This window comes from Chlorocebus sabaeus, chromosome 5 (genome assembly GCF_047675955.1).
Source record: "Chlorocebus sabaeus isolate Y175 chromosome 5, mChlSab1.0.hap1, whole genome shotgun sequence".
NCBI classification, from domain to species: Eukaryota; Metazoa; Chordata; class Mammalia; order Primates; family Cercopithecidae; genus Chlorocebus; species Chlorocebus sabaeus.
The window spans coordinates 47214868-47226494 of record NC_132908.1 but is presented as its reverse complement, the minus strand read 5'-3'; the positions used below and the strand labels follow the sequence as shown (position 1 = coordinate 47226494).

At 43.1% G+C, this 11627-nt stretch overlaps 1 protein-coding gene across 2 annotated transcripts in view; it reads left to right on the top strand.

Moving 5' to 3' along the window:
• Positions 1-2248: 2248 nt before the first annotated feature.
• The window catches only part of BRD7 (bromodomain containing 7), a 55311-nt gene continuing 45932 nt past the window's right edge, over positions 2249-11627 (top strand). The window contains exons 1-2 of one of the 2 annotated variants that reach the window (XM_007992833.3): positions 2249-2501; positions 2920-3128. In XM_007992833.3, the coding sequence (XP_007991024.1) occupies positions 2453-2501; positions 2920-3128 (258 nt within the window). In that variant the 5' untranslated portion in view covers positions 2249-2452. The remainder of the gene's footprint in view (positions 2502-2919; positions 3129-11627) is intronic. The other variant, XM_007992837.3, reaches the window with a different exon arrangement.

The window sequence follows — 11627 nt, the reverse complement described above, 5'->3', positions numbered from 1 at the left end:
CTGGGAATTTAAAACTAGGTGAGTTGTCTCAAAAAAAAAAAAAAAAAAAAAAAAAAAACCTAGGTGAGTTTGGGCTTCCATGTCCAGGAACTTTTTTCTTGAAAGTGTTTTCAGCCGGGTGCGGTGGCTCAAGCCTGTAATCCCAGCACTTTGGGAGGCCGAGACGGGCGGATCACGAGGTCAGGAGATCGAGACCATCCTAGCTAACTCGGTGAAACCCCGTCTCTACCAAAAAATACAAAAAACTAGCCGGGCGAGGTGGCGGGCGCCTGTAGTCCCAGCTACTCGGGAGGCTGAGGCAGGAGAATGGCGTAAACCTGGGAGGCGGAGCTTGCAGTGAGCTGAGATCCGGCCACTGCACTCCAGCCTGGGCGACAAAGCAAGACTCCGTCTCAAAAAAAAAAAAAAAAAAAGAAAGTGTTTTCTACTTCACGCTCTTATTCACTTTCCATTGCTGTGACCACTTTGTGACCTGTGTACAATCACTCTTGAGAGGGAAGGGAAATTACTAACTCGATAGGATGGATGAGTTCACCAGACCTTTTTCCTCTGAGGGGCATTTGGACAGTAGTAGTCACTGTGCCAGATGCTGTAAGTACCAATGAGGTATCCAGGGTGATGAGGAGCAGACAGGTAAACCCACAGGTTGAGGCTGGAGCAAGGCAATGCCACAATAGAAGCCACAGTGGGAGTTGGCATAGTGGTTCTTCTTAAAGCAAAATAAGTTATAGACAATGGCTGAAAAGCTGAAACCAAGCTTTGCCCTATGCTTAGGGGGCCTTGCTGGCTTGATTTCAGAGCAGCAGAAGTTCTCTTCCCCAACACAACCCCTCTTTCCACAGCCTGATCTCTACCTCACGGACACCAGAGAGGCTTGTTACAGGGAAACAATAGACATACACTTTTGGCTTTCATGAAAAAGCAACTCTCTTCATTAGAAGAATCTCATCTTCCCTGGCTAACCATAGAAGTCTGGCAGGGACTGCCAATCACAGACTCCACTTCTCTTGGCCAAGGGGGTTGGGGGGTAGATTTGGCATCTAGGCTAAATCAATCTCCCATCTCCTGTCCCATAAAACATGTGACACAAGCCAAGCCAATCAGAGTCCTTCCCTGGGACTGTTTTCCGGGTGAAGCTGACAAGAAGAGATCTTTTTCCCAGTTGGTCAGGACACTATAAAGAAGAGGCCTCGGAAGCAGATGGGGGCCATGTTTCCAGCCACATAGGAAAGAAGGGGGAAGACGGAGACCGATTGTATACAGAGAGACAAGAGAGAGAAAGAGCTGGCATGCCAGTCAATGGCATTACATCCTTGGTTCCAGTCTTCCCTCTGGCAAGCTTTATTCTTGCCCTTCCTAGACATGTAAACCAATAAATCCCTTTTCATTTACTTGAAATAATTCAAATTGGTTTCTATCACTTGCCAACAATAGGGTCCTAAAATATAAGCCTATAATTTCACCCCTGAAGTTCAAGGTAAAGCTGCAAATCTTCCTGGGAGAGGTGATTCATGGGTCCAAATTCTTCCTGAAGTATAAATGACTGATAACAGATCCTTTCTTAAGAGGAGACTATAATTATGAGCTTATCTGAAAACAGACAAAGCACCATACAGCTAGAAGTAAAGACAGTCGAGACATCTGGAAATCTTCACCTATCAGCACATAAGATTTTTTTTTAAGATTAGAATCTTCAGTCACCAATGTGCTGAGTTTGCTGGTTCAGTCAATATTGTAAAAGGGAAGAAACAAGCAAGGGAAAGTGGAAAGAAAGGAAAAGTGGGGGAAGGAGGAAGGGTAAAAAAAGAAAAGGGAAAAAATAGGGAAGGAGACAGGGAGAGGAGAAGGAAGGGAGACGCGGGAGGGAGAACAGAGAGAGGGAAGGCTTGAAGGGAGGCAGTAAGGAGGGAAGGAAGAAAGGAAGGAAGGAGGAAGGGAAGAAGGGAAAGAGAAAGAGAGACAGGGAGGAGAAAGAAGGGAGGGAAGGGGAGAGGGAGGGAGAGACACACAGAGACAGAAACAAGACAGACAGATTGAGGGCAGAAGGAGGAAGGAAGACAAACAAGATTCTGAGCGGTAGATCCCGCCCCGGCCCCGCCCCGGCTCCGCCCCCGGCCCCGACTCCGCCCCCGGCCCGCGAGCTGCAGCGCCACCTCCGGTCGCCAGGGGCCGCCACCCGCAGCCGCCGGCACCCTGCACGCGCGGCTGGCCCTCTTTCCCGCCTCTGCTCCGGCCGCTCGCCCCCCCCGCCACCGCTCTCGGGCTCCGACCGGTCTCGCGCGCCGTCTTCTCGAGAGGGGCCTCGCGCCGCCTGGCGCGCGCCGCCCCCCTGCCTCGCGGCGCGGGGTCTCGCGGGCCCCGCTCCCGCCCTCCGCTCGCCTGGCCCGGACCGGAAGCGGCGCCGCACGGCCTGGGTCTGGCGCGGGGGGCGGGCACCGGGGCCCGGTCGGACATGGGCAAGAAGCACAAGAAGCACAAGTCGGAGAAACACCTCTACGAGGGTGAGGAGTGGGCCGGGGTGCGGGCGGTGGGCTCTCGGCCCCTTTGCGGGGCTTCCGCTCTTTCCCAGTGGCTTATGGGCGGCCCGGGGCCCTTCCCTCCCACGGCAGGCCCAGGCCCGCGAAGGGGGCGCGTCCTGCCTGAGGCCGCGCTGCCCCCCGTGCGGCGGCGGCATTCGAACCCGGGTCCCCCTGGTCTGGTGGGTCTCTGGTGGGGAGACGTGAGGCGGCCCGAGAGGCGTGGGAGCGTTCGGGGCGGGCGGCGCCGCACCCCTGGGCCGGGCTCTGTCATTCAACAGGTGCTTCGCGGGGCACCCAAAGCCACTTCGGCGTTGCTGCGCCTTCGCGCTCTGCATCCTTAGCACTCCCTGGAGAGCCCCGACTTTAATCGACGCGCTTTCGTTTCTTTTCGTTTTTTAAGAGTATGTGGAGAAGCCCTTGAAGCTGGTTCTCAAAGTAGGAGGGAACGAAGTCACCGAACTCTCCACGGGCAGTTCGGGGCACGACTCCAGCCTCTTCGAAGACAAAAACGATCATGACAAACACAAGGACAGAAAGCGGAAAAAGAGAAAGAAAGGAGAGAAGCAGGTTCCAGGGGAAGAAAAGGGGAGAAAACGGAGAAGAGTTAAGGTACAAGTGGTTGCTTTGGCTTTGCAGACGGCACCGCTTCCTCCAGCTGCCAACCTCACTTTATTTTCTTTGTATCTGGGGAAACTGAAACGCCTCTAAGATCTGGCTCATTTGAAGAGGAGCAGGACAGAATAGAGACATGAATCATCTATGAGTTTCAGCAAATCGTTTTTGAATTATACTCTTAGGCAATTGTACTCGCACATCAGGTGAGGAAGCAGCTAAGCCCAAATTTTCAGGAGCTGCTTCAAAGAATGCTTTTTCCGTCTAGACAGGGTAAAAAGTCATGCTCAAGAAAGTCTCAGTGTTCGAGGTTTGTCAAACATAGTTATTTCAGAAGTGAATGGGATCTACTGGGATTTACATTTTGTTCTGAAATAAATATTATAATGCCAAATCTGTAATGAGCAACTTTAAATCTTTTGAAACAATGTTGTAGTCTATTGAGAAAATTTGGTCAGAGATCTGTAATGGAGATTGATATTCTTAACCATTTGCATTTAACAGAAAAGAATGAGTAGCTACCATCTTGGTTTGAAAGCTGGGCAGAATAATTAATGGCTGGGCGCAGAAGCCCACGCTTGTAATCCCAACACTTTGGAATGCAGAGGTGGGAGGATTGCTTGAGGCTGAAAGTTCGAGACCAGCCTGGGCAGCATAGCAAGGCCCTGTCTCTACGAAATAAACTACAAAAATTTCTAGAGCCTGGTGGTGTGCACCTGTGTCCCAGCTATTCAGGAGGCTGAGGTGGGAAGATCGCTTGAGCCCAGGAGTTTAAGGTCACAGTGAGGTGTGATCACACCACTGCACTCTAGCCTGGGCAATAATAGGAGACTCTGTCTGTAATAATAATAACATTGTTATTACTGTTATTAACTTTCCAAATTTAACCTGCCACTGAATGACTTAGTAAATCAATTATTGCGAAGATAAATTTTCACAGGTTAGTTATATGACTTTTCTTATGTTTGTAAATACAACAGGAGCTTTCTCTTCCATGTGATTGAACACATTGCTAAGTCACCAAGTCTTAGAGATCTTATTTTGGGGATTTCTTAAGTCTATTCCTTCCCTTTTGTCCCAGTTTTTATTAGCTTTGGCTAGGTAGGAGTAATGTTTTGTTTTCTTCCTTAAATTATAAAACCCATATATGCATTTGATTTTTTAAAAGTAGTTCATGTGGTACAAAGTACACAAAATGAAAAAAGTTTTCCTCACCGCAATCCTTCACATAGACTCCCTCTTCAGAGGTAACCAGTTGTTTTTGTTTTTTTTTTTTTTTGATTAATAGTAGTAAAGTAATACGTGAAGATGGTTTTTAAAAGTCAAAAGTACTACACAGCTTTTTGACACAAAGCAGGCTGCTGCTCCACTCTGGAGTTGTACTTCCTACACTTTTTAGTATTTTTCCTTGCGTACTTATCTCCATTTCGAAATACAGGTTTATATTGCTATTTGCTGATTTAGCAGTTTATATCTTCTACTGACATCATGTTATGGAAGGTAAGAATTCAATTTCCCTTGCTCAAGATATAGGTACATCACAATTATTGGTTTAATATTAAACCGATTGTGAACAAGTACAGTATGCAAATACAAATCTGAACTTAACTAGTTAGATCATTGCTTTCATTTCATTGTTTCATTTGTTATTATTGCTTAATAATTCTTCCTAAACTCTTAAGATTTGTGAAACTCATTTGAGTTCTTTTCTCTGGAGACATTTATCTTACAGCTCTGTGTCTCCTGGAGGCTGGATTAGTTACTGTCAAGGCCTCCTGGGACTCTCCTTCACCTGCTTCCTGGATCTCATGCCTTCCTCTTCTTGATTCATTCTCTTGTTCTGGTGGACTCTTAACTCTAGGAACTTCCTAAGAAAGCATACACAGGGGGTAGATTTTATAAGTTCTAAGATGTTTGAAAATCTGTATTCTACCCTCATACAGGTTGATGGTTTGACTTGTTTAGATTGAAAATTATTTTCTTTCAGACTTTTGAAGGCATTCATTACTTTGTTGTTTTCTGGCTCCCAAAATTGGTGTTGGGAAGTCTGTTGCCATTCTGATTCTTAGTCCTTTGCATATGACCAGTATTTGCTAACTTGAAATTTTTAGGATCTTCCCCCTTATCTTCAGTGTTCTGACATTTCGCATTTAATACTTGTGCCTTCAGTTCAGAGCTGTTTGCTTGAAGTGTTCCTGTGTTCATTTCTTTCCCTCCATTTTTTCTTTTCTTAGTTTCTGGAACTCCTGCCCTTTAGATATTAGACTCCTGAACTGATCCTCTAATTTTCTTATGTTTTTCTCATATTTTTTCTGGGTGTGTGTGGGGCGGGGGAGGTTTCTTCCTTCAAGGAACATCCCTAAAATATCTGACTTTTCTGGATTTATTTCAGATCTTATACCTTGAATTTCCAAGAACTTTTTCTTGTTCTCTAATTGTCCTTTTTGAATTAGCACCCTGTTCTTGATTTTAGATGCAGTATATTCTTTTCTTTCTCTGAGGATATTAATTGAAGTTTTTTCCTGTTTTTTCCTCCTAAGTTTTCTTTTGCTCCCTGCCCTGTCTCTCTCTCCCCCAAATTCTTCCATTTATTCGTCTGTCTCTGTTTTCTGTTGAAAGCATCCTTTAGTTGTCTGTTGAGCTTTTGCAGTCTGTACAAAGCTGATTAAATGCTTTGTACCTAGACAGAGGTTGTCAGTTAATGGACTTTATTGTAGAGTGACTAACAGGGACTCGGTCATTTTGGTGAAGAATGCCCCAATGTCTGTACCTTACAGATGTTTTCTTTGGGATTTTAGTTTCTCCAGAGAAAAGTCCTCTCCTAGGAGATGGATTTTGCCAGTTTTATCCGTATTTCTGGAGCCAACTATGGGGCAGGGGCTGAAGGTCTTACCACCCAGTTTTCTGAGTCTGGCATTTCTCCTCACTTTTGGCTCATCTGGAGATTTGGAGACTCTCAGGTTCCTGGTGTCTCCCAGTTCTGAGCTTTTCCAGGGTTCTGGGATTTGGGCTTTTTTCAAAGGTATCCACCTCTCGCGTACGGGAATATCTTGTTTTCTCTGTTCTGCAAATCACCCCATTTGCCTTCCGTCTCCCAAGTGTGTTGACGTGGCTTATCCACCTTTGTCTCTTATGTGCCCTTTGTTCCGGCCATCGTCTTGTTTAACAAAAGTTGAGGTAACCACTTTGAACCAGTCTGGTTTTTGTTCTGGCAGCTACCACCATAATCCCATGAATACATTAATATTCTTCATTTCTTGTTTTATTCATTATCTTATTCTTTATATTGACTACATAGTATTTAGTTACATGGATATACCATACTTATGACTATTACTTTTAAATCTTACACGTAATGCTGCAGTGAGCCTCATTGTACACACACCTTTGTACACTCGTGTAAGCATATCTTCCGGATAGGTTCTTAGAAGTACCCCCCCGCCGCCCCATGTTCCAGCTGCTCTATCCTTTCTTGACTGTGGCTCTAATGATCATCAGTCGCATTGTATTTTGATGTCATTGCAACCTCAAATGGGTTCATATCCACAGTCTCTTCTGAACGCAACACCTCTCAGAGTAGGACAGGTAGGGAGATGGTTTCTATTTCACATTCAGGGGTAGAGACTTCAGATCATCTGGGGTGTCACTGGTTCTGTAGGGACTGTTTGGGTCATTTTTTTTTTCCAGACTAGACCAGGGAAGCAGGGAGAGATTCTTTTTGCTAGTGTTATGTAGGGAGGGAGACCCTAGAGATGCCTCTGTGAGCTCTGTTCTAAATGTCCAGGAAGTTGTAGGGACAGTAGTTGCTGTGATCTCTTCTTGGGAGAAAGAAGAGCTAGAGTATGATTGTGAGGGACTGGCGACTCTTCTCTCAGTTCCATGCAGCTGGATGGAGGACAAAGGATGTCCTCTTCCTTTCAAAACATTTTTCTAAAAGGCATACATAACTTCTGCCTATGTTTTACTAACCAGAACCTAATCACATAGTCACCTTAGCTGCTAGGGAGACTGGAAGATGTTGTCTTTTTTCTTTTTTGAGGTAGGAACCTGCGCTGTCGCCCAGGGCAGAATGCAGTGGTGGAGTCATGGCTCACTGCAGCTTCAAACTGCTGGACTTAAGTGATCCTCTCACCTCAGCCTCCTGAGTAGCTGGGACTACAGGCGTCTATCACCACACCCAGCTAATTTTTTCAAAAACATTTTTTTTTTTTTTAAAGATGGGGTCTTGCTATATTGTCCAGGCTGGTCCCAAACTCCTGGGGTCAGGTGATCCTTTCACCTCAACCTCCCTAAAGTGCTAAGATTACAAGTGTGAGCTACCATGTTTGGCATTTTAGTTGTGGGGAGTGAATGGGGGGGGGGTATTGTACCTTGCTAAAAATTAGGAATCAGTTACTTAGGAAAATAAGATAAAGGGGGAAGTGTGTGTGCGCGCGCACACACACACACACACACACACAACACAAAGCCTTATAATTTTTCAAAGGTGCCTTAGTTAACTGAATTTCTTGTTTTGAATAGGAAGGCCCTAACTATATTACTTTAAAATGCCCCAACAGGTAGGATCAGCAGTATTTCTCCCTGTACAGCAGTGGTATTTAATGCCAACCAAAGCATTAGGGGTACAGCGTGCTTTGATTTCCACCAGACACCACACCTATGAAAGTGATGAATTTTCTTATTCCTTAAATGTTCTGATGCTGAGCAGTTGGCAAAGAATTTGCCTGCTGGCATGACTCTTAAAACATTAATTTTCCTTTCCTAAATGTTCAGTCTTATATTTTCCCATGTTATGTAAAAAATAACGGCTCATAAAAAATGCTCATGCCGTCTAATCTAGTCATACATACTCAAGACGATAGTTAAGTAAAACTAAGATGCAATAGGTAAAATTCTGTGTGGCCGTTAACTTGATAAAATGATTTATAAAAATTACAGATGTATTTCTAAAATTACATTAGAGGAAGTAACCATATACACACCCATTATGATTGTAACACAAAAAAATTACACATACATTTTACAGATAACAACTGCTACTTATCAGGCATGTAGTACATGCTAGGTTCTGTGCTGAGCGCTTTATGTACATCATCCTACTATACTCCCTCCTGTAATCCTGTGAAACTGGTGTTATCGCTCTGTTTTGTCGTATTGTGGTACAATATACATAGCATAAAAATTACTATTTTAATTATTTTTAAGTGTGCAGTTCAGTAGTGTTAAGTGTATTTACATTTTTGTGCAACTGTTTTCCAGAACTTTTTCATACCCATTAACAACTCCCCATTTTCCTTTCTCCCTCTCCTCAGACTTTGGCGACCACCATTCCACCTTCTGTCGAGTTTGACTGCTCATATAAGTGGAATGATACAGTATTTGTCTTTTTGTAGCTGGCCTGTATCATTTAGCACAATGTCCTCAAGGTTTATCTGTTGTAGCAAGTGTTGGAATGTCCTTCCCTTCTGTTTATCTGTTGTAGCAAGTGTTGGAATGTCCTTCCCTTCTAAGACTAAATGCTACTCCATTGTATGGATATACCACATTTTATTTATTCATCAGTCAGTGAACATATGGTTTGCTTCCACCTTTTGGCTGTTATGAATAATGCTGCTAGGAACATGAATTGTACAAAGTTCTCTTTAAGACCCCTACTTTCAATTCTTTTGGATACACACCCACAAATAGAATTACTCGATCATATTATCTTCTCTTTTATAAATGAGAAAATTGAGGCTCAGGGAGATTAAGTAACTTTACCAAGGTCACACAGGTAGTGCCAGAACAGTAACTCAAATTCTGCCCTTAAGAAGTCTTTAATCTAAAAGAGTTGTTAAAGTGGGCACCAACCTCTGCCCACAGCACATGGGGAAATAAAGTCAGTGCCCTAACAGAGGCAGGGTTCTAGTTCTGCGGCTCCTGAGAGTACATGGATCTGGGGGAAATCACAGAAACTTTGCTCAGGAAGCAGCATTTGAGTTGGGCTTTAGAAATCAAAATACAGTGATGTAACACTATATGTTCAGTTAATGTGGGGTCAGCTATATGCCCTGAGAGAAATGGCTCTTTTTATGGTAGTTCAGTAGAAGTATTCTAAGATTGTAAGTCATGAGTATTGTACTTTATGGACTACTTCAGGTATTTTCCAAGGTGATCTGACAACTCAGTTTTTATTTGTATGCTGACTTTAGATGATCCCTGAATAGAATGATAGGCCACTGGGTAGAGACATGGAGGTCAGGAAAACCACACACCAAACAGGATTATGGAACTGTTGTTAGAGGATTAGCTCGAAAATGGGCAAGAAGGAGATGTGTATAGGGGACATAAAGTAGATCTCTTTTTAAACACAGAATGCGTGGGGGAGGGGGGTAGGGTAAGATCTGAAAGGCAGCTGAGATGGCCGAGTAAGGAGTTTGAGTTTCAGTATGTAGTTAGTCAAAAAATTTGAGTGGAAGAATGATAAAAGCTGAGCCTTAGTAACATAAATCTGGTAACAGTATCTAACAAATATTGAATGGAGAGATTAGAAACTGTAAAGAGACTTGCATAGAAAGCTTTTTATTGAAATAGCTCAGACGAGTGGTCTCAATTCCTTTATTGAAACTCTCTTGCTGTTCTGAAGAACATAATCCTAACCCGAATGATGTCTTAACAGCTTTGTAGGTCAACTTCAGGTTTAGTTGCTGAAAGAGGTTAGACCAGTCACATTGCTTAGGGATGTTACCAGAATAAAATGAGAAAGATAGTAGTCATTAAGGAAATTTTTTTACTCAAAAGCATTAACACATATAGGATGCATTAACACATATAGGATGTTATAAAGCTAAAATTAAGTAAAACTTTAATGAAAATTACAGTAAATTCCAGTAAATACCTATTTTATTAAAGCACTATACTAAGTCCAACAGTGGAGACAGACTCATAACTAACGTTCGAGTGTTTACTGTCTGCCAGACACTATTCTAAATTCTTTGTGTATATTTACTATTTTGATCCTTAGAAATAATTCTGTGAGGTAGGTGCTGTTAGTATCTCGTATTGCTGATTTAACTGAGTCACAGAGTATGAGGTAGCTTTTAACTAGAGAGGAGCAGTGACTAATCATATTAAGCAAAATGAGAATTCTGGCAAAACACAGTTCATTGACTTGTGCCATCTGTCACACCTGGGATCTCTGGGCTGCTGTAGCTTATCTGGCTTGGCAGAAAACCCTTCCCCTTTCTCAGCATTGGTCTGTGTGTCTCCCTCCTGAGGTAGTTATCTCAACCCCAAAAGACCTCTCCAAGGAAGGAAGAACTCAGAAAAGGGGCCTTTGAGTAGCATTGCTCCTCTGATAGAAGGCTGTTTATCTGTTTCTTTATTCAACAAATATTTACCTAACACCTATTATCTGGCCAGATTGTACTAGGCTGCAGTGATTAAGATAGATAAATAAATAATATCCTATAGGAGCTCAAAGTTGGACTCAGAAATCAGACATGAAAGTATAAATAAACCTCACGGCCTGGTAAATCCTAAGGGAGGTTTGACTAACGTGTTTCAGGAGTCCAGGGAAAGGTATGCCTCATTCTGCCGTGGGCAGCTAGGGGAAAGCATCATAGAGGTAATGGCTAACCTGTGTAGCAAATGCTGTTTTTAGCCTAGGGCCAAAAGTGATGTGCAGCTGCAAGGTAATGAAACATTTTTCACTGGATTCCAAAATCAGCTGTTAAAAGGGTCCTGTACATTGTTTTGCATATTGGAACATCATTTGAATATATGTATGTGTATATATCCTCCAAAAGTAACCAACCTGAAGGAGAGTACTTATTACTAAGGACTTCAGCTGTTAATTTGCATGTTTTTGTGTTCCTATTTCATGCTGTCTCCTATGATTGATTACTTCTGCAAATACTTAGCAAGTATTATGTGTTAGGCATTGCTGAGCTTGCAGGTATGGAGCTGAATAAGACAAGGCCCTATGTCCAGAGGAAGCTCCAGTAGAACAGGCAGATGTCATTTGTTGAGTGAATAATGTGGTTTGGTGAGTGTTAAATCCTAATAATCTGAGCAAAGATTTGTTTTAAAAGCATTACTCATAGATTAATAACTTACCATCAAGTTGTGGGCAAATTAGAATCTAGTCAGAAGTGAGTAAATGTGTTTGTAGTTATGGAAATAGCCCCTCTTCCTTTCTCCTGCCCCAAATCTTCATGCACACAAGATATTTCCTCTGCCTGGAATGCTGTTCCCACACACCCACCTCCACCCCCAACCTGGCTAGATTCTTTCTCCTTCAGATCTCAGCTCAGATGTTACTTCCTCATGGAAACCTTCCCACACTTTTCCAGTCTAAATTATTTTCACCCAAAAGTTATTCTGTCCTTGAAATCTGTTTTGTTGTTGTTTTTAAGACTAGTCAAGTGAAGCAGTGGGAATGGGGAAGGAACAAAGAAATCTATAGCTGGTTGTGATCAATTAGTTGTAAACATTTTTTTTTTTTTAATGAGTTGT